Raw genomic sequence first — 23,446 nt, forward strand, 5'->3', positions numbered from 1 at the left:
ACTCACACACAGTGCGCTAACCAGTGCACCACCACTCCCCACACACACAGTGCGCTAACCACTGCACCACCACTCCCCCCACACACACAGTGCGCTAACCACTGCACCACCACTCACACACAGTGCGCTAACCACTGCACCACCACTCCCCACACACACACAGTGCGCTAACCACTGCACCACCACTCCCCACACACACACAGTGCGCTAACCACTGCACCACCACTCCCCACACACACACACACACAGTGCGCTAACCACTGCACCACCACTCACCGTGGCTGCACGTGGCGAGGTGGAGGAGGTCACGTGTGGAGAGTTTCGACGTCGCCATTAACACCACGTGACCTCTGACCCGAAGTCACGTGCAGAGAAAATCGATACGCGCGTCTCATTGGTCCTCCTACGTGGAGGCCACGCCCCCTCGAGAATTTTCCGCTCTCCCGATTGGTCCGCCGTGGGGGTGACGTCACGACACAACAAACCCCCCCCACCCCTCCATTGCCACGTAAGCCAATCGGCGAACTCCCCACTGGGTGATGACGTCATGCACGCGCATCCTGTAGCCAATGAGCGCGTCCGCGTAGGGACGGATGACGTCATGTGACGCGAGAGGGGGAGGGGCTACACAAGTCGAGGCCGAGACGCTGTAGCAGCTGCTGCTGTAGCTACAGCTGTTGCTGCTGCTGTTGCTGCTGCTGCTACTACAGCAGCTGCTGCTGTAGCTACAGCTGTTACTGCTGCTGCTGCTGTTGCTGCTGCTGCTGCTGCTGCTGCTGCTGCTACTACAGCTGCTGCTGCGTTGCCTGCCGACAGCAGCGACCTGTTGTGAGCATTGCGAGCCCCGCTGCCGTGAAGTTGCGGGGAAAGTATCTGAAGGTGAGTGGGTGGTCCTCCCCTACCTACCTCCACCAGCACCACTCTTCTTTTAAAGGAATAAGTGCGTCCGTCCACGCCTGCGACGATTGGAGTGGTGAGGGTGAGGGGTGAGCGGTTGTTGTGAGGGTGGGTGGTGAGGATGAGTGGTGAGGGTGAGAGTGAGGGGTGAGGGTGGGTGGTGAGGGTGAGTGGTGAGGGTGAGTGGTGAGGGTGAGTGGTTGTTGTGAGGGTGGGTGGTGAGGGTGAGTGGTGAGGGTGAGAGTGAGGGGTGAGGGTGAGTGGTGAGGGTGAGTGGTGAGGGTGAGTGGTGAGGGTGAGTGGTGAGAGTGAGTGCTGAGTGGTGAGGGTGAGTGGTGAGGGGTGAGTGGTGAGGGTGAGTGGTGAGGGTGAGTGGTGAGAGTGAGTGCTGAGTGGTGAGGGTGAGTGGTGAGGGTGAGTGGTGAGGGTGAGTGGTGAGGGTGAGGGTGAGTGGTGAGGGTGAGTGGTGAGGGTGAGTGGTGTGGGTGAGTGGTGAGAGTGAGTGCTGAGTGGTGAGGGTGAGTGGTGAGGGTGAGTGGTGAGGGTGAGTGGTGAGGGTGAGGGTGAGTGGTGAGTGGTGAGGGTGAGTGGTGAGGGTGAGTGGTGATTAGTGAGTGGTGAGGGTGAGTTATGAGTAAGCTCCAAGATTAATAAACAAAAAATCTCGACAAATAAAAGTGCATGCGCAGTAATAGAATAACAATAACAACGATGATGATCAACCCGTGCTTGTTAAAGTTCAACGCGTTCACTACGATATTTAATAATCTCTCGTTGAAATAATCCCGCCAAATTGAGTCGTTGATGAGGTCAGCTGTGAATCACCCTGAGGTGTTGACCTGAGGCCAATTAATTAAGCAACGTGCTCATTCAATTACAAATTGCGTGTGTGACGTGAGTTGACTTCGGGCTTTATTTGAATTTTTTAAAAATGCAATTGTGTTTAATTTAAGGACAGTGCACATACATTATCAGAGTTGTGTTTTTTGTTTGTATTACGACCGCAGGTATTGTGGTCTATGCAAAGAGGACTCCTTGTAAAAAGGTGTCAGTTTTGTTGCCAGATAGAAGGGTACAAAAAAACAATTATCAAGACAATCCTAGATTGAATAGGAATGATAAAGACCTCTTAATATCTCGATTTAAAGCTTTCGTGACTGCAGGGATTCATCTTCTTGGTTCTTTCGGTAAAGTCACGTAGAAGGGAAGTAATAAAATAATAAAAATAAAACATCATAAAATATTATTTTATTTTATTACTTCCCTTCTACGTGACTTTACCGAAAGAACCAAGAAGATGAACCTCTTAGTATCGTTGGAGATTGTCATTAATTTAGCTAAGAGTGAGTGGCAAGCTCGACTGGCCACGATGATTCATAGATGTTTGCCTTTTGCTCATTTAACTCTGGGTAACGTCATCTGTGATTGTTTTTAAATCCTTTATATTAAGTTCGCTTGCTTGCTTGCGTGCTTGCTTGCTTACGACCGTGCAAATCTTTCGGTCGTTTTTTAACCCACTTCCCGTGATCCAATCGAGCTGACATTTTGCACACAGACTCGTTGTGCGTGACAATTTATTTTCGTGAAAATTTGTTTCCAAAATTTTCCACTTTTTAGGAAAAAATTTTTTCATATTTAATTTAAAATACCAATGTGATAAAAATGAAACTCTTACTCAAGAAAAACAGAAATGAATAATAAAATAAAACCGATGCCACGCATATAAAGTATTTATAGTGGAAAAACTTTGTTTTTTCGGGTTAATTTTTTTCAAATTTTCTTGCTGTGGATTTCACACCTGATGATGATTGCTTGTGTTGCAGTCGAAACGCCGTGAGAATTTTAATCGGATCGCCAATGGCTCTGATGATGACAGTTGCTGTGAGAGTTGTATTTGCCTAGCTACAATGCCACTGGTCATTCTAGTGAATGGGCGGCACAGATGCTAATGCAACAGCAATGCCATTTCGAGGGTGTGGAATTTATCCTGTTATGTACGAAACTTGAGAACCCTAGCTACATACAATGTCTGCTGCCAGTTTTATAGGGCTGAACATTGAAAATGTCTAAGTGTACAATTATTGCGATTACCATGTCTCTATAGTCGTGGTTGAAGAGACATTGTAATGTTTTTAAACTATTTTATCTTTTCCTGTAATTTCTTGAAATTCTCTTTTGGCGGGTCAGGTAAAGACATGCCTTACAATGGCTGCCCATAAAACAAAATTGTTTTAATGCATTTGTTTTCTGGCCATTTGTTTTAGTGGCCAGTTACTGGGCTGATTCTGCTGTGAGACCCGAGTGTGTGCTTCGCCGGGGAGAGATGTAAAAATGTAGGTGAAAAATGAAATAAAAATTAATAAAAAGAAATTAAATTACGACGTTTCGGAAGCAACACAAGCTTCCGTGTTCAGGTGAAACTGTCACAGCAAAATATCTGTTTCACCTGAAGACGGAAGCTTGTGTTTCTTCCGAAACGTTGTGATTTTTCTCTTCTTCTTGGTTCGTTCGGTAAAGTCGTCACGTAGAAGGGAAGTAATAAAATAATAAAAATAAAACATAATAAAATAATTATCACGACGTTTCGGCCACAACGCAAGCAGCCGTCCTCAGGTGAAACCAGGTCTGTCGGGGAGACAGAGTCTGAATGAAACAGCACACGAGCTTGGAGCATATATATAAGCTGGGTTGGGAGGGGGGGAAAGGGCGCTTCGACAAAAGAATTTGCATATAAAGAGGAATTTAGCATATTTATGGGAAATGCAGGAATGTAATTAGTACTACATATGCCCGTGCATTATGCAGGATTAGCAGCATCCAAGGGAGGGGATATGGGAAATGCATGTATGTGAATAGTACTAATTATGCCCGTGCATTATGCAGGATTTGTGATTTTTATTCTTTTATTTTAATTTTAATTTCATTTTTTACCTACGTGACTTTACCGAGTATGATTCCTTGCAGTCGCGAAAGCTTCAAATCTCCAAGATATCAAAATGGACGAGCGGCGCATGCATCAGGACGATGAGGAGCGGCAACAGCAGCAGCAGCAGTCTCCAAACAATCGGAAGGCTCCTTCACGCACCAGGCAGAATGCAGCTTAGTCTGTGCGACAGTATCCTCCTGCCTTGGCAGAGGCAGCAACCCAGACTTGTCAGTCTCCACAGGCTCAGTCAGTTAAGCACACCCCACCAGTGCCTAAGGTGTCTTCTGGCAGCAGTCAGCGACCGAGTGGAGAGGCGGCTTCTGATACGAACTCCCAAGGTGATCACTTTGACTGCCCCTTGTTCACACACACGTGCTGTCTAGCTATTAAGACACATTTGAGGTTTTTGTAAATTATATAATTTCACTAATAGGGGTTTTCGCCTTTTTTCTGGCAACAAAACTGACACCTTTTGCAAGGAATCATGCTTACATTAACCACAATACTTGCAGTCAAATGCAAACAATAAACACAACTCTGATAATGTATGCATTGTCTTTGAAACGGATTGGTCCACACCAGAGACAGCTTTCTTTAGAGTCTCGTCTCATATGGTTTTCGACCAGATGACGCCAAGTATTGTGGTTAATGTAAGCATGATTCCTTGCAAAAGGTGTCAGTTTTGTTGCCAGAAAAAAGGGGAAAACCCCTATGAGTATATTTTGGTACTGGCAAAGGAGGTCCCATGATGACGCCTTTTGGCGTCATCTGGTCGAACATCATATGAGACTCGGCTCTAAAGAAAGCTGTCTGGTGTGGACCAATCAGTTTCAAAGACAATGCATACATTATCAGAGTTGTGTTTTTTGTTTGCATTTGACTGCAGGTATTGTGGTTAATGTAAACATGATTCCTTACAAAAGGTGTCAGTTTTGTTGCCAGAAAAAAAAAGGGGAAAAACCCTATTGGTATATTTTGCTACTGGCAAAGGAGGTCCCATGATGACATCATGTCATTGTATTATTCTGAAAGAAATTGTCCCTGCGTGTACTCGCCTTACCTGTCCGCTTTTTGCCACTTAACCAAATCCTCAGGCTGCGTGAAAGTGGTGTACGACATGCTGATGACTGCAAGCAACTGTGGCAGCAATTGGCCATCCGACCAAGAAGACATATTTCGCCTCCTGGTAAGTTACCTGCTTTCGTTTAAATTCCTCGCAATCACATGTCACAATAAGCATTTGATGTTTTAAAGAATTTGCTCTGCGGTCTGTATGTATGTAGGTGCACGGGAGAGAACATTTTGAAATATTAAAGAAAATCAAGGAAAACCTGGAGCTGATCCGAACGCTGCCCACGGATGCCAATGTGTTGCGCAACCTGCAGCAACAACAGTACGTGAACACGAAATAGACACATCGCTGCTCGTACGAGACAAGTTCCCGATTGCTGCTGTAATTAAATGGTAGCAACAGAAGGGAAGTAATAAAATGATAAAAAATAAAAATAATAAAATAATTCTCACGACGTTTCAGCCACAACGCAAGCAGCCGTCCTCGGGTGAAAACCAGGTCTGTCGAGGAGATAGCGTCTGAATGAAACAGCACACGCGCTTGGAGCGTGTATATACGCTGGGTTGGAAGGGGGGGGAAAGGGCGCCTTGACAAAATAATTTGCATATCAAGAGGAATTTAGCATATTTCCATATCCCCTCCCTTTGATGCTGCTAATCCTGCATAATGCATGGGCATAAGTAGTACTAATCACATACCTGCATTTCCCATAAATATGCTAAATCCCTCTTGATATGCAAATTCTTATTCAAGAAAACAACAAAAATGTACAATATAAACAATCATACAAAAACTGAAAACCTTATAATCCTTATATACGACTTTCCTTATATTTAATTTAAAATACCAATGTGATAAAAATGAAACTCTTACTCAAGAAAAACAGAAATGAATAATAAAATAAAACCGATGCCATGCATATAAAGTATTTATAGTGAAAAACTTTGTTTTTACGGGTTATTTTTTTGGGTTTTTTCTCCCTCCCAGATACGTGACGGAATTGCGTGGCAGGCCGTCCAACCTCAGCCGACACGGCAGCGAGTGTTCACAGGAAGTCTTGGTCGGCAGCCAGGGACCCTCCAGTGCTGGCGAAGGTTCCTCATCAGGTGACGCAAGCTCTCCCTGCTCGGCGCAGCACGTTTCTCTGCACGGAACGTGGCGGCATGCGGTAGAATTGAAAGACGCGACACAATTTGCCACAAAGTGATACGCAGTCTTCTTGGTTCTTTCGGTAAAGTCGTCACGTAGAAGAGAAGTAATAAAATAATAAAAATAAAACACGATAAAATACAATTCTCACGACGTTTCGGCCACAACGCAAGCAGCCGTCCTCAGGTGAAGAACAGGTCTGTCAGACGCTGTCTTTCCGACAGACCTGTTCTCCACCTGAAGACGGCTGCTTGCGTTGTGGCCGAAACGTCGTGAGAATTATTTTATGATGTTTTATTATTTTATTACTTCCCTTCTACGTGATGACTTTACCGAAAGAACCAAGAGGATGAATTCAATATTACTCGTATATGTGTTGAGGTGTAAATGGTTTTATTGCGAATGCTCATCCACTGGTTGCAGGCGTTGTACAGGATGTTGTGACGGGTGAAGCGAGTGGATCCAATGGTCCCCCACGGCCACCGGACGGAGACAACCCACGGGCCCGGCTTGGAACCCTGCCGGACAGCGGCAAGCCTGGCAACGCTCTTTACAAGTAAGTGCCCTTTAGGTGCATCATCGTCACCACCTTTAAACATCGTCGTCATTTTTTTATTTAAAGCTTTCGTGACTGCAGGGATTCATCTTCTTGGTTCTTTCGGTAAAGTCACCACGTAGAAGGGAAGTAATAAAATAATAAAAATAAAACATAATAATATAATATAATAAAATAAAATAATATAATAATGTTGCTTCCCTTCTACGTGACTTGACCGAAAGAACCAAGAAGATCGTCATCATTCACGCTCTGAAAAAAATTACAAATAAATGAAAGGGATTCTTTGCTGAAATAACCTTTTCTACTCTATGAGACATCTCTTTTAGCAGTGGCAAAATATAGTAGTAGGTTTTTACCCTTTTAAACTAGTACAAAACTGACACCTTTACACAAGGCATCATGTTTGCAATAACCACAACACAAGTAGTCAAAAAACAAACAAAAAGAAGCAAAAAGTACTTTTCGTGCTTCTTGTATTTGGTATTAACATTTTGGAGCCTTGTGTTGTTTTTTTTTGTGTCTCAAGCTTCCTGAAACAAATAGACTGCTTGGAGTTTTTGGAGAATTTCACTTCGCGTGGATTGTCGAGTGTCCAACAGCTGATGAACGTTACTCTACAGGCAAGTTCCTACGGACGCTTCCATGAAAACTACGTGTGTTTTTTAACGAATACAGGATTGGGATTTATTTTTAAGTTTTTCTGAAACATAAAAAATGCACAAAGAAGCTTGGAGAAGATGGAAGGTTGGAATTAAACTTGTAAAGAGTTAATGCGTGTGTAGGTGAGGGTGAGTGGTGAGGGTGAGTGGTGAGCGTGAGTGGTGAGGTAGAGGGGTGAGTGGTGAGGGAGAGGGGTGAGCATGAGTGCTGAGTGGTGAGTGGTGAGGGTGAGTGGTGAGGGTGAGTGGTGAGTAGTGAGGATTGTAGAGCCACAAGAGGGGGCTCTGGGACCCTAGGCAGAGAAGCCCTTGGCGCCAGGCGCTAGGATCCTAGGCACCCCAGACAGCTAAGCCCCTTGGCGCCAGGCGCTAGGATCCCAGGCACCCCAGACAGTTAAGCCCCTTGGCGCCAGGCGCTAGGATCCCAGGCACCCCAGACAGTTAAGCCCCTTGGCGCCAGGCGCTGGGATCCCAGGCACCCCAGACAGTTAAGCCCCTTGGCGCCAGGCGCTAGGATCCCAGGCACCCCAGACGCTTAAGCCCCTTGGTGCCACCAACGGGGGGGCTGTGTGTGCTCTGTGGGATATCTGGGGGCGCACACAACCCCACCCCTCGTTGGGCACGAGGCATAAAAGGGCAGCTCCCTGGCCGATCGGGGCCAGTCGCAGGTCAAGACCTGCCAGCCAGCCAGCTTAGGACCCTGGACCCCCTTGTCCCGCTTGTCCTTGTAAGGGCCGGGACGCTGTGAGGGCCAGTGGTGGGACTCTGGGACTCCCGGCTCTACGTCCTTGTGAGGGCGAGTTCCGAGGAAGCCAGAGTCCAGACCCGCACCTTGGCTGGGTCGGGTCAGGTAGCCTCCCCTAGGGGGATTGTAGCCGGAGGACCCCAGAGCGTAGCCAGAGTAGTGTACCTAGGCAATGTACCTAGGCTGTGTACGTAGGCTGTGTACCTAGGCTGTGTACCTAGGCCGTGTACCTAGGCTGTAACAGAGTATCAGGACTGTTGGAGTGTTGTATTGTAATAAAGAAGTTACCTCTACAAGTCTCTCCGGAACCCATTACACGTGGATACCGAAACATGCAAATAAGAAACATTGACAACTGCAAAAAAGTAGATGGGCTTGGGCAAGGGCACATCACTGGACTGCATTGTGGCTGGGAAACAAGACCGGTGTTGGAGTGGCATCCAAAGTAGAGCACACATCACCAAGAGGAGGACCACCACAGAGATTCGAGTTGTGAGATTAGTTTGTGTGTAGGTGATAGATGGATCGTCACATAGCTCGAGTGAGGAGGCTGAGGAGTCCTGATCCAGTAGTGGGTACAAAAAAAACACATTCCTCCTGCGGAGAGAGCGGGTAGGAACGTTGGGTTGCTCGGTCAATGGCCAACTGTGAGGGCGGGCACAAGCCGTCGTGAGTAGGTTAAACGTTGAGTTTTATAAGGGCACCACGGGGTGACCAGCCCCTCCCCACCCAGCCCCACCCCCCACCCAGCCCCACCCCTCCCCACCCTCCCCTCCCCACCCAGCCCCACCCCTCCCCACCCAGCCCCTCCCCACCCTCCCCACCCAGCCCCTCCCCACCCTCCCCTCCCCACCCAGCCCCTCCCCACCCTCCCCTCCCCACCCAGCCCCTCCCCACCCTCCCCTCCCCACCCAGCCCCTCCCCACCCTCCCCTCCACCCAGCCCCACCCCTCCCATTTTTGGATGCACGACGGACAGACACAATAATCCCCTGTGGGCTGGTGGAACCAGGTGGTTCCTACCGGTAATACCGACTGATTTTGTACATTAATTACTCTGAGGAATACACGTCGTCAGAAATTTGAAGAATGTTGTATCGTACACTATGGGAACCTCATTTGCCAGTAAAAATATCATAATTGTTTTTTTACCCTTCTATCTGGCAACAAAACTGACACCTTTTTACAAGGAGTCATGTTTGTATAGACCGCAATACCTGTCTCGGGTGTGGACCAATCAACTTCAGGGACAGTGCACATTATCAGAGTTGTGTTTTTTGTTTGTATTATGACTGCAGGTATTGTGGTCTATACAAACATGACTCCTTGTAAAAAGGTATCAGTTTTGTTGCCAGATAGAAGGGTAAAAAACCAATTATCAATGTTGTATCGCTGAACAAAATTTGGTGTGTGTGTGTGTATATTTTCTGTGTTTCGCTGGATTTTAGGACTTGGATGAACTGAGAGTCCCAGAAGCCAAAAAGCGACTGCTGCTGAGTGGAATCGAAGAGCATCATCGTGTGTCGACCACGATCTCCAGCGAGACAACGCTGCAGCGCTCGTCCAGTGAAGAGACAGTCCACCTCAGCTCCGAGGACGACGACGATGACGGCATCGACACCAAGGACGGCATCCGTGCCAAAGTGTTCCCAGCGCTGCGGCCCTCTGGCAGGAATCTGTCCTCTGTCGGCAATCGGTATCGCAAAAGCAGCATTGCCAAATACAATTTGCGAGCGTACGCTCGCCAAGCCGTTGACTTTCCTCGTGCTGGCAGCTGGGGAGGCAGTAGCAGCCTGGAGGTGCCCAGGAGCAAGATGCCAAAATTGTCTTCATGCTCTGACATCGAAGAAGAGGAGGGGCTGGAGTGAGGAGAGGAGGGGGGTGATAAATGGATGATGGTGGGAGGTTGTGTGGGCCGTGGGATGCACTTTGTATGAAAAGCCCTTGGGGTAAATAAGCTGGTGTCTTTCGATTTAAAGCTTTCGTGACTGCAGGGATTCATCTTCTTGGTTTATTCAGTAAAGTCACGGTCGACAGACCTGTTCTCCACCTGAGGATGGCTGCTTGCGTTGTGGCCGAAACGTCGTGAGAATTATTTTATTATGTTTTATTTTTATTATTTTATTATTTTCCTTCTACGTGACTTTACCGAAAGAACCAAGAAGATAAGCTGGTGTCGTTTCACTCGCAGTTTCGATAACTTCCTTTGAGCTTCTTCTTATTTCTTTCGGTAAAGTCACGTAGAAGGAAAATAATAAAATAATAACAATAAAACATCATAAAATAATTCTCACGACGTTTCGGCCACAACGCAAGCAGCCGTCCTCAAGTGAAGAACAGGTCTGTCGAGAAGACAGTCTGTTTTTATTTATTTATTATTATTTTATTTCCATTCTACGTGACTTTACCGAAATAACCAAGAAGATGAATCCCTGCAGTCACGAAAGCTTTAAATCGAAATTCATTTGAGCTTGCTTGCATAGTTTTTTTTTTTACAGAATGCAGTCAATAAAATATAAAGCAGCATCTTGGCTTTACTACCCAAGGCAGGAACTTGTCTCTTCCAAGAAAGAAGTGAATGACTTGTCAGTTTTGTTACTTCTTAATTTTGGAGCTTTCGTGACTGCAGGAATTATTCTTTGTTTTTTTTCGGTAAAGTCACGTATAAAGATTAAACGTGCCGTTTAAGTCATCTGGAGTTGAAATATACAACACGTTTTGTTTCCGTGCAGAGGAGATAGCCATGTTCAGAGCAATGTGCTTTTTTGTTGCGTTGCATTTGCTCGACTGTTGAAAGATCGTTTCAAATTTGCATCTATTGGAAGGATGAACACGAAGTGGGAAGGTTTTTGCAAAATCTGATGTTCTCATACTCCAGAAGATTGTTGTATGGGGCCTGTCTGCTCTCACCTACTTGATAAAAACCCCAAAAAATGCCTAAATAAAGTTGATTTGTGACATGTTCCATTCTGCAAAGTTTTATAGACTTTGCTGCTGGTAGCAGATGTAGAGAAAACAACACCTGTCTACACTTCGTGTTCATGGAACTGTCTTAAGCGTATATATGCAGTGGGGTTTTTTAAATCCTTTATATTAAGTTCACTTGCTTGCTTGCTTAGGACCGTGCAAATCTTTCGGTCATTTTTTAACCCACTTCCCGTCATCCAATCGAGCTGACATTTTGCACACAGACTCGTTGTGCGTGACAATTTATTTTCGTGAAAATGTTTTTCCTAAATTTGACACTGTTTAGGGAATTTTTTAAATATTTAATTAGCAATTGCTTAATGGTGGCAGGCAATCATCTGACCCATAGGTGGCAGCCATCTCAAGCCAGAGGACGAGAGGACTCTAGCCGCCACGCATATAAAGGATTTAGAGTGAAAAACTTTGTTTTTACGGGTTAAATTTTTGTTACAGGTAGGAACAACAGTTCCCTACTGCCCACCAGGGATTATTTGTCTGTCGTGCATAGCCCCTCCCACCGTGTAGCACGCTCCCGGATTGGTTGAAGTGCGTCACGTGACCGCGAGCTTTCTGCCCAACCAAGTTCCTAGCTGGCCACTGTGAAGGAACGTGATTGTGCTGTGGATTCAGAAACCCGAGTTCGAGGGTGACATCCAATCTGCTGATTGTTTGGGCGCTGACCACTGGTGAAGTACCCGTCTGGTCACTGCCTTCATCTTGGAGTGGATTGAACAAGGGCTGTTGATATTCTTGAGCTTTGATTAAAAGCCAAAAACCTTTAAAGTACAATTTCAGGAATTGTTTTTCTGGATAAACCACTCGGAAAAAATATATCCAATGTTTGAGTTTGCATACGGAGCCCAAAACCAACCTGTACGTTTTGCAATGTGCTTTATATTTTGTAGCAATCACTGCCTTTCATGTAAACTGGTACCAGGTGCATACAGCGCATGAGAACGTTCAATTCGAATGCGCAATTCCCTGGAATAGCCACAGTGTTGATTTGTTTAAACAAGTTTTGACAATAAAAACAACTCTCTTTGAACTGTTAGCACGATCTTTTCTGACGGTGTTTTTTAATATACATGTCTCGTTAAACCACCCCGTCACCGCCCGCCAATTAGCAAGGTTTGTCACGTAAACAAAGCGTGCCAATTCGTTATAAGCTCAGCACACCTGTGCTGCACCCGAAACGTCATTTCATTTCGCTGTTTTCATTTCTAATTTGTTTCACCCACGTGACTTTCACAACTAGAATTACAAGCGCACAACCTTCATCCGTGATGGACGCCGCACTGTCCATCGTTTTCATGCACGGGGCGCTTCAAACCTCCAAGTCAGAGGTCGCAACCGGGTACCCGATACCCGTACCCTACCCGATACATGGCTACCCGTACCCGGCCGGGTACGGGTAGGCGTTTACGACCCTGGTGCGGCCGGGTACGGGTAACCGTGAGTCACTGGTGAGTAGCCGTTTGTCACTCATTTCGGGTAGGGTACGGGTAGGGAACGGGTACCCGTACCCAGCTGGGTACGTGTACCCATTTGCGACCCTGGTGCGGCCGGGTACGGGTAGGCCGTGAGTCACTGGTGAGTCACCGTTTGTCACTCATTTCCCAACGTCTTGTCTCTTCTCCCAATTCAAGTTCCTAGAATCAACCCACCCGCGCAACATGGCTTCATCCCAGAGGTTGCAAACGGGTACCCGATACCCCTATCCGATACCCGGCCGGGTACGGGTAGCCGGGTATCAGGTAGGGTACGGGTACCCGTTTTCGACCCTGGTGCGGTCGGGTACGGGAAGGACGTGAGTCACTGGTGAGTCACCGTTTGTCACTAATTTCCCAACGTCTTGTCTCTTCTCACAATTCAAGTTTCTAGAAACAACCCACCCGCGCCTGCAACATGGCTTCATCCCAGAGGTCGCAACCGGGTACCCGATACCCGTACCCTACCCGATACCCGGCTACCCGTACCCAGCCGTTTTCAACCCTGGTGCGGCCGGGTACGGGTAAGGAATCAAACCCCGTGTGTGACCTCTGCTCCACGCGCCGCCTGCACGGACAACGGAGGCGCAGGGACAGACACTCGACCGTGAAATCGATCCGCAATCTTGTCGCACGGCCAGCAGCTCGGTGTTGCCTTCTCTCGATCCCGCGATGCCAAGCAGGTGACAGTCCGCGGCGAAATGAACCCCCCAGCAAAGTCATCTACTTAACGACGAGAGGAAATTCACACGGAATGTCCTTTTCAACGAAGTCTTCCAGATGTAAAACGATATAAGCTTTTAATGAAGAAATACAATTCAAAACACAACACAATTCAAAGATGTTTCATTTTAAAACTTCAAAACGGAGCATCGGGTGCTTGCGTGAATGCAAAATTATAATTCGTGTTGTAGAGAATGTATCTCCTCTACGTGCAACTTTAAAGTGGTATGCCTTGTAACTGATGAATGATCTCGCCTGAGTGATCTGTACAGGTTACTTCCAGACACACACACTTTGTCCTAACATCACTTAATCACTCTAGATTTGAACACTTCATGTTTGACCCTCACAGACAAACTGTTACATGTACACGCACAATCAGACAAGTATTCATTCTAAATTATTGACAGGCATATTAACAAAATTGAATTACTGCAGCGAAACATACTGCATCAGGTAACAACGTATTAACAAGAAGCTATTTTAACACATACTATTGTGTCATTCAAAACGAGTAGTCCATTGCATGCTGGCGTCTGGGTGAAAACGTAGCAAATTGTAAACATTACCTACAAATAATAGATCACGAGGTTTCGATCGCAACGCAAGCAATCGCCATCAGCTGGGACCACGTCAATAACTGCTGAAGTAGGCGTCTACCTCAGTTGGTGATGATGGTGGTGGTGAAAGTGGTGATGGTGGTGGTGATGGTGAAAGTGGTGATGGTGGTGGTGATGATGATGGTGGTTGTCACACCTGATGACAATCGCTTGCGTTGCGATCGAAACGCCGCGATCTATAATTTTTCGACCCACGTGACGTCACCAAAAGAACTAAAGGGTGTGGATTCCTGCAGTCACGAAAGCTTCAAGTCAAGATCACCTACTAACGACACAGCTGAGATTACACATCAATCATCGTGTGCCACACAGGGGCAGCTGCTACTTGCAGATGCTCTTCGAGTGTTTCAGACAAGCGCCATGTAACAGCAATTATGATGAGAACATCGTGAATGCTTGGGGGCTGATTGGCTCTCGCTCCTGGTGAGAGATTGACCCAACCCACAGGTCCACTAAGACTGGCCACTTGTCTTCTTGCTTCTTTCGGTAAAGTCGTCACGTAGAAGGGAAGTAATAAAATAATAAAACACAATAAAACAATTCTCACGACGTTTCGGCCACAACGCAAGCAGCCATCCTCAGGTGAAAACCAGGTCTGTCGAGGCGACAGCGTCTGAATGAAACAGCACACGCGCTTGGAGCATATATATAAGCTGGGCGCCTTGACAAAAGAATTTGCATATCAAGAGGCATTTAGCATATTTATGAGAAATGCAGGTATGTGATTAGTACTACTTATGCCCGTGCATTATGCAGAATTAGCAGCATCAAAGGAAGGGGATAGGGGTAGCATTAACAAAGGGAAGGAGTGTTAATAGTATGTAGTTGCAGTAACTGGCCACTCGCTCTTACCCTGCAGGTTGAACCTAGGAACTGAGTGTTCAACTTCACGTTATTGTCATTAAAGGCCTGTGAGAAAGGAGCATCTAATGCAGCGACATCGTCTCACGCTTACTCATCTACCGGGTCTCAATTTGACTTTGTGTTGTCTTGGAAGTCCAGCCACACCTCCACAAACTGCTGGGAGTTTCGATTTAAAGCTTTCGTGACTGCAGGGATTCATCTTCTTGGTTCTTTCACCTGAGGACAGCTGCTTGCGTTGTGGCCGAAACGTCGTGAGAATTATTTGATCATGTTTTATTTGTATTATTGTATTACTTCCCTTCTACGTGACTTTACCGAAAGAACCAAGAAGATGCTTGGAGTTGCCTCACTCTGCCTCAGTCAGAATTCTCCTCCTGCTTCACGTTGCCTCCATCGATGTGAAGGTCCCATTCTGGAGTTGAATCTTCATCTTCACATTTTACCATCACTTCTTCGCTCTTCACCTTCACCTCTTCATATTTCACCTTCACCTCTTCATATTTCACCTCATTACCTTTAAAAGTGTCCAAGCTGGGATTTTCTTCCGGTTCTTGTTTCACGAGGGATGGGCTCATTGCGGCACTTTGACTTTCACAAGCTAATTTCAGACTCCACTCCTTGTGGATATTCTGATGCGTCTGTGTTCTCTGGTGGACTTGAAGATGTTCTGACTGTGTAAACGCCTTCCCGCACGGAATGCACTTGAAGGGTTTCTCTCCCGTGTGTGTTCTCTGGTGTTTTATCAGAGAAGATGGCTGTGAAAATGCCTTCCCACACACACTGCACTTGAAGGGTTTCTCTCCCGTGTGTGTTCTCTTGTGTGTTTTAATAGCAAATGACCGTGAAAACGCCTTCCCACACACACTGCACTTGAAGGGTTTCTCTCCCGTGTGTGTTCTCTTGTGTGTTTTAATAGCAAATGACCGTGAAAACGCCTTCCCACACACACTGCACTTGAAGGGTTTCTCTCCCGTGTGTGTTCTCTGGTGTTTTTTAAGATTTGATGACTGTGTAAATGCCTTCCCACACACACTGCACTTGAAGGGTTTCTCTCCCGTGTGTGTTCTCTGGTGTTTTTTAAGAGAAGATGACCGTGAAAATGCCTTCCCACACACAGTGCACTTGAAGGGTTTCTCTCCCGTGTGTGTTCTCTGGTGTTTTATAAGAGAAGATGACTGTGAAAATGCCTTCCCACACACACTGCACTTGAAGGGTTTCTCTCCCGTGTGTGTTCTCTGGTGTGCTTGAAGATGTGGTGATTGTGCAAACGCCTTCCCACACACACTGCACTTGAAGGGTTTCTCTCCCGTGTGTGTTCTCTTGTGTGTTTTAATAGCAAATGACCGTGAAAACGCCTTCCCACACACACTGCACTTGAAGGGTTTCTCTCCTGTGTGTGTTCTCTGGTGGATCTGAAGAACTGATGGCCATGCAAATGCCTTCCCACACACAGTGCACTTGAAGGGTTTCTCTCCTGTGTGTGTTCTCTGGTGCTGTGTCAAATTTACAGTCCGCTCCGTGCTGTATCCACGCTGGTCGCATTGTTGCCTTTCCGTACCGAGCTGTGCTGAGCGCCTTTGCTCCATCAGACCAAGCGACAGCTGCAGACATAAAAAAAGAAAATCCACACCATCTACACGTCAGACACAGCGGAATGCATATATACACAGTCACACGTGACTTACACGTCTATACTTATTCATATATTCATGATGTAGTGAAAAAGTTTCCCAAATTCATCACACGTGTTTTTATGGCACACAATGAGAGGGCAAATAGTCATAAATCTGAATGTGAACCCAAAATTCCGAGCACACAAGTTCGGCTGTCTGGCTACAAAAGGAATATTTCTGAGAGCAAAATTCAGCTGACATCGCAAAGGGTGTTGAAACCAACACTGTTTGTGTTATGCAGAAATGCGTTAATTAATGTTCAATCGTAACTCAGAGGTGTGAACCCAGGCTGAGATGTCCTTAAATGCTGGGGATGAACAGATCCGACTTCTGCTGCTGCACGTGTGTGCTGTGTTAACTTCCTGTTTCCATTTCAACCCACAGAGATACATCGAGATGAGTAAAGACCCATGGAGATTAATAGAAACCCATAGAGACCCACAGAGTCACACAGAGACCCATAGAGATACATCGAGATGAATAGAGACCTATGGAGATGAATAGAAACCCATAGAGACCCATAGAGATACATAGAGACCCACAGAGTCACACAGAGACACATAGAGACCCATAGAGATACATCGAGATGAATAGAGACCCATGGAGATTAATAGAAACCCATGGAGATTAATAGAGACCCACAGAGACACATAGAGACCCATAGAGATACAGCGAGATGAATAGAGACCCATGGAGATTAATAGAGACCCACAGAGTCACATAGAAACCCACAGATACACATAAAGACCCACAGAGACACATGTTGAGACCCATAGACTAAACTGAAATTTAACTTTTGATTTAAAGCTTTCGTGACTGCAGGGATTCATCTTCTTGGTTCTTTAGGTAAAGTCACGTAGAAGGGAAATAATAAAATAAAACTAATACAATATTTTATATTATTATGTTTTATTTGTATTATTTTGTTATTTCCCTTCTACGTGGCTTTACCAAAAGAACCAAGAAGATGAATCCCTGCAGTCACGAAAGCTTTACATTGAAATATAATATTATATGACCATATTATTTAAATATTTTAGTATATTGTTATATTATTTTAGTATGTTTTATTTGTATTATTTGTATTATTTCCCTTCTACGTGACTTTACCGAAAGAAGCAAGAAGATATAATATTGTTTTGACATAACGTGCGTGTTCAACAGAGTGAATAGACTTCACACTGGCACACACACACACAGTCACAGTGCCATGGTCAACAGCAGCAGGGCTTGTCCCCTCCACATTTAGAATCAACATCAGCACGCGCTCAGCGTGTTTGACAGACATTGACACACGTAGTCTTGGTTCTTTCGGTAAAGTCACGTAGATAGCAAATACAATTAACAGATAATTAAATTAAAGAAAGACCACCTGTGTTGCGGTCAAAACGTCGTGGGTTTTTTTGCTTTAATTTCAATTTTTTATTTAATTTAATATCTTTATCTGTTAGTTTATTTTCTATCTCCGTGACTTTACGAATATGAATTGCTGCAGTTACGAAAGTTTTAAGTCAAAACATTGAGACACACGCGTTGACAAAACCTCCACCCACCCACCTTGTTGTTGTTGTGGGCAGGTAGCTTCTGTAAACAAGAGCGGTACAGCAGCTCAAGCGGGCTTGGGCTGTAAAAAAACGAAAAAAAAAACTGCGTAAATATCTACAATAAACCAAAGTGACAAAGTGACAAAGTAGCGAGCCGCGTGAAGACAAATTAAACTTAAGCGAGAGAATTAAAGCAAACGCGACCAGGCGAGGGCAGGAGGCAAGGCCCCGCGTGTCTAGGCCCCGCGTTGTAAAGTTCCAACTTGGACATCGATTCACAAGCTGCTGCTGCTCTATTGACATCCCTACGAGAGAGAGAGAGCGAGGCTCTACCTTGGTAAACAACAACAACCACAACAACAACAACAACCACAACCACCACGACGATGAGAATTTCTCACCTCGGATTTCACTGCACGCGCGGGGCGACAGCTTCCTGTTACCTCGTGACGTCACGCGGTAGTAGGTGACATGACGTCACTTCCTGGGCACGAGACACGCCCCTCCCACAACGAGCGGCTCTGTAACTAAATATGAATAAATTATGTTAATGACACCGTTGCAATAACCTCGTGACGGCTTTAACGAACTCTTTATGTTAATGAGCCGCCAGTCACTGGGCGTGGCTTTGCCCAAATAAGGATTGGCAATTGGAACGACATCTGCAGTGACCGAGGCGGAGGTGACGTCACGTTCAAGAGCGCGGTGGACGGGGGGGAGGGGGGTGACATCCTTGGTGACATGACGTCACTAGCGAGGTACACCTCCCCTGGCGTTTCACGCGGATGACGTAATGCTGAGTGGTGACGTCACAGAGCGGGGTTGGAGTTTAAGTTGATTTAGATCCATTTTCCATTGCTCCATCTCTTGAATCGAGACCCCTTGGGTGTGTGTACACTGTGTGTGTGTGTGTACACTGTGTGTGTGTGTGTACACTGTGTGTGTAGACTGTGTGTGTACACTGTGTGTGTGTGTACACTGTGTGTGTGTGTATACTGTGTGTGTACACAGTGTGTGTGTGTACACTGTGGGTGTGTGTACACTGCGTGTGTGTACACTGTGCGTGTGTGTACACTGTGTGTGCACTGTGCGTGTGTGTACACTGTGTGTGTACACTGTGTGTGTGTGTACACTGTGTGTGTGTACACTGTGTGTACAGTGTGTGTACACTGTGTGTGTACACTGTGTGTGCATTGTGTACATACAGTGTGTTACATGTACGCACACAATCAGACAAGTATTCATTCTAAATTATTGACAGGCATATGCACAAAATTGAATAACTGCAGTGAAATATACTGCATCAGATAACATCTTATTCTCTGGTTCTTTCAGTAAAGTCTCGTAGAACGAAATTTTATAGAATACGACGTTTCGATTGGAACACAAGCAACCATCGTCAGGTACAACAAGTGAATTAGAAAACAAACAGTGAACTTAGAAATATAATGCAACACAACACAAGAGTCAGCCAACACAAGTCAACACCCTACCTGGTTGATTACGTTCTTCCAAAATTGAATAATTTAGTTTAGATAACATCTTATTAACAAGGAGCTATTTAAAGAATGCACCCTCTACTGAACAGTGGATGTGAAACACACAATTGTACAATTCAAAACGAGTAGGCCTTTGCAAGTTGGCGACTGGGTCAAAAATGTAGCAAATTCTAAACATTACCGACAAACTCCACAACTGAGATTACACATCAACCATCGCCCCCTACTGACAGGCTCTTGTCCACACGCAGGCCGGTGCAGGGCCACCACCGTGTGCCACACAGGGGCAGCTGCCACTTGGGGTGCTCTTAGAATGTTTGAGACGAGGTACGATACAAAACTCAGAGTTGCTGAGCGGATTAAGCACCATGTAAAAGCAATTATAACATCGTGAATGCTTGGGAGCTTATTGGCTCTCTGCTGGTCAGAGATCAACCCAACACACAGGTCCACAAAGACTGGCCACCCTTACCCTGCAGGTTGAACCTAGGAACTGAGTGTTCAACTTCACATTCTTGTCATTAAAGGCCTGTGACAAAGGTGCATCTATTGGAGCGACATCGTCTCTGGCTTACACATCTACCGGGTCTCCATTTGACTTTGTATTGTCTCGGAGGCCACCCACACCTCCACTTCCACAAACTGCTGGGAGTTGCCTCGCTCTGCCTCACAGTCAGAATTCTCCTCCTGCTTCACGTTGCCTCCATCGATGTGAAGGTCACATTTTGGAGTTGAATCTTCATCTTCACATTTTACCTTCACTTCTTTGCTCTTCACCATCACTTCTTCACATTTCACCTTCACCTCTTCACATTTCACCTCGATACCTTTCAAAGTGTCCAAGCTGGGATTGTCGTCCGGTTCTTGTTTGATGAGGGATGGGCTCATTGCAGAACTTTGACTTTCACAAGCTGATTTCAGACTCCACTCCTGGTGGATCTTCTGATGCTTGTGTGTTCTCTGGTGTACATGAAGATGTGCTGACTGTGCAAACGCTATCCCACACACACTGCACTTGAAGGGTTTCTCTCCCGTGTGTGTTCTCTGGTGTTCTACAAGAGCAGATGACTGTGCAAACGCCTTCCCACACACACTGCACTTGACGGGGTTCACTCCCGTGTGAGTTCTCTTGTGTTTTACAAGAGTAGATGAATTTGAAAACGCCTTCCCACACACACTGCACTTGAAGGGTTTCTCTCCCGTGTGTGTTCTCTTGTGTTTTACAAGAGTAGATGAATCTGAAAACGTCTTCCCACACACACTGCACTTGAAGGGTTTCTCTCCCGTGTGTGTTCTCTGGTGTGTTACAAGAGTAGATGACTTTGCAAACGTCTTCCCACACACACTGCACTTGAAGGGTTTCTCTCCCGTGTGTGTTCTCTGGTGTTTTACAAGAGTAGATGAAAGTGCAAACGCCTTCCCACACACACTGCACTTGTAGGGTTTCTCTCCCGTGTGTGTTCTCTGGTGTGCTACAAGAGTAGATGACTTTGCAAACGTCTTCCCACACACACTGCACTTGAAGGGTTTCTTTCCCGTGTGTGTTCTCTGGTGTGCTACAAGAGTAGATGAAAGTGTAAACGCCTTCCCACACACACTGCACTTGAAGGGTTTCTCTCCCGTGTGTGTTCTCTGGTGTTTTACAAGAGTAGATGAAAGTGAAAACGCCTTCCCACACACACTGCACTTGAAGGATTTCTCTCCCGTGTGTGTTCTCTGGTGTGCTACAAGAGTAGATGACTTTGCAAACGTCTTCCCACACACACTGCACTTGAAGGGTTTCTTTCCCGTGTGTGTTCTCTGGTGTGCTACAAGAGTAGATGACTGTGCAAACGCCTTCCCACACACACTGCACTTGAAGGGTTTCTCTCCCGTGTGTGTTCTCTGGTGTGTTACAAGAGTAGATGACTTTGCAAACGTCTTCCCACACACACTGCACTTGAAGGGTTTCTTTCCCGTGTGTGTTCTCTGGTGTGTTACAAGAGTAGATGACTGTGCAAACGCCTTCCCACACACACTGCACTTGAAGGGTTTCTCTCCTGTGTGAGTTCTCTGGTGCCGTGTCAAATTTGCAGGACGATCCGTGCTGTATGCACACCGGTCGCATTGATGCCTTGTCGCACCGAGCTGCGCCGAGTGCCTTTGCTCCATCAGACCAATTCTGCAGAGGAAGCGACAGCTGCAGACAGAAAAAGAATATCCACACCATCTACACGTCAGTATCGAGACACAGCGGAATGCATATATACACAGTCACACGTGACTTACACGTCTATACTTATTCATATATTCATGATGTAGTGAAACAGTTTCCCAAATTCATCACACAGGCTGTTATTGCACACAATGAGAGGGTGAATGGTCATAAATATGCCTGGAAGCCCTCGTATCTTCAAAATGAATGTGAACCCAAAACTCCGAGCACACAATTTCGGCTGTCTGGCTACAAAATAAAAATGTATAAGAACTAAATTCAGCTGACATAGCAAAGGGTGTTGAAAACAATCCTATTTGTGTTATGCAGAAATGCGTAAATTAATACTGGTAGGAACCTCCTGGTTACACCAGCCCACAGGGGATTATTGTGTCCGTCGTGAAGGGAGGGGCTGGGTGGGGAGGGTGGAGAGGGGCTGGGTGGGGCTGGGTGGTGGGTGGGAGGGGTGGGACTGGGTGGGGAGGGGCTGGTCACCCCGTGGTGCCCTTATAAAACTCAACGTTTAACCTACTCACGCCGGCTTGTGCCCGCCCTCACAGTCGGGCATATTTGCGGAATACACCACGCCGCCGTTGACCCTGCAGGCCATTGAGCGAGCAACCCGACGTTCCTAGCAGCTCCCTCCGCAGCAGGAATGTTGTTCAGTGGCAACTTAGCGGTATGAAGCCAGGCTCAGATGTCCTTGAATGATGGGATGAACAGATCTGACGTCAGCTGCTGCACGTGTGTGTGCTGTGCTAACTTCCTGTTTCCACTCTTATAAAGAGTTCCAGAGGAAAACTAAAATAAACTATTGTTTTGATATCACCTCCGTGTTCATCAGAGTTAATATACTTTACATTGTCACACACCATCTTTACACTGTCACACACTGATAGACTTTACTGCAAACACAAACTTGATACTGTCACAGAGTTGATAGACTTCACTGCAAACACAAACTCAACACTGTCACACAGAGTTGATAGACTTTACTGCAAACACAAACTTGACACTGTCACACACAGTGCCATGGTAAACCGGTGGTGGTGTGGAGTTTACACCAGACACCCCGCCCCGGTTTTCCCCTCCACATTCAACATCAGCGTCTTTGACAGACAGACATTGACACGCGTAGTCTTGGTTCTTTCGGTAAAGTCACGTAGATAGGAAATAAAAATAACAGATCATGAAATTAAATTAAAAAAAGACCACTTGTGTTGCGATCGAAACGTGGTGGGTTTATTCTTTATTTGCAATTTTTTTTATTTTATTTAACATTATTATCTGTTATTCTTTTTAATCTCCGTGACTTTACCGAAAGAACCAAGAATATGAATTGCTGCAATTACTAAAGTTTTAAGTCAAAACACCGAGACACGCGTTGACAAAACCCACCTTGTGTCGTGGGCAGGTAGCTTCTGTAAACAAGAGCGGTACAGCAGCTCAAGCGGGCTTGGGCTGGTAAAAAAACGAAAAAAAAAACTGCGTTAATATCTACAATAAACCAAAGTGACAAAGTAGCGAGCCGCGTGAAGACAAATTAAACTTAAGGGAGGGAATTAAAGCAAACGCGACCAGGCGAGGGCAGGAGGCAAGGCCCCGCGTGTCTAGGCCCCGCGTTGTAAAGTTCCAACTTGGACATCGATTCACAAGCTGCTGCTGCTCTATTGACATCCCTACGAGAGAGAGAGCGAGGCTCTAGCTTGGTAAACAACAACAACCACAACAACAACCACAACAACAACCACAACAACCACAACCACCACGACGATGAGAATTTCTCACCTCGGATTGCAGTTCACGCGCGGACCTCCAGCTTCCTGTTAGCTCGTGACGTCACGCGGCAGCAGATGACGTCACGCGGCA

The 23,446-nt window shown here is 46.0% G+C and overlaps 2 protein-coding genes across 2 annotated transcripts; one reads left to right on the top strand and one right to left on the bottom strand.

Annotated features, from left to right (window-relative positions):
- The first annotated feature begins 662 nt into the window (after positions 1-662).
- On the top strand, positions 663-9,874 carry LOC133362235 (tumor protein p73-like). Its single transcript, XM_061581168.1, has 8 exons — positions 663-879; positions 3,862-4,161; positions 4,918-5,009; positions 5,107-5,216; positions 5,883-6,001; positions 6,468-6,600; positions 7,130-7,223; positions 9,455-9,874. Exons 3-8 carry the CDS (start codon positions 4,941-4,943, stop codon positions 9,872-9,874), a joined length of 945 nt encoding a protein of 314 aa, XP_061437152.1. The 5' UTR covers positions 663-879; positions 3,862-4,161; positions 4,918-4,940.
- A 5,124-nt stretch (positions 9,875-14,998) lies between these two features.
- Positions 14,999-23,382, bottom strand: LOC133362232 (zinc finger protein ZFP2-like). Its single transcript, XM_061581165.1, has 4 exons — positions 23,366-23,382; positions 22,976-23,038; positions 20,353-21,562; positions 14,999-16,160 (listed from the first exon to the last, which is right to left on the bottom strand). The coding sequence occupies exons 3-4, from the start codon at positions 21,532-21,534 to the stop codon at positions 15,024-15,026; spliced, it is 2,319 nt and encodes a 772-aa protein (XP_061437149.1). The 5' UTR covers positions 21,535-21,562; positions 22,976-23,038; positions 23,366-23,382; the 3' UTR covers positions 14,999-15,023.
- Positions 23,383-23,446: the final 64 nt, after the last annotated feature.

This window comes from Lethenteron reissneri, unplaced genomic scaffold, assembly GCF_015708825.2.
Source record: "Lethenteron reissneri isolate LAM-NWPU_2019-01 unplaced genomic scaffold, ASM1570882v1 scaffold_1408, whole genome shotgun sequence".
In the NCBI taxonomy this organism is placed as follows: domain Eukaryota; kingdom Metazoa; phylum Chordata; class Hyperoartia; order Petromyzontiformes; family Petromyzontidae; genus Lethenteron; species Lethenteron reissneri.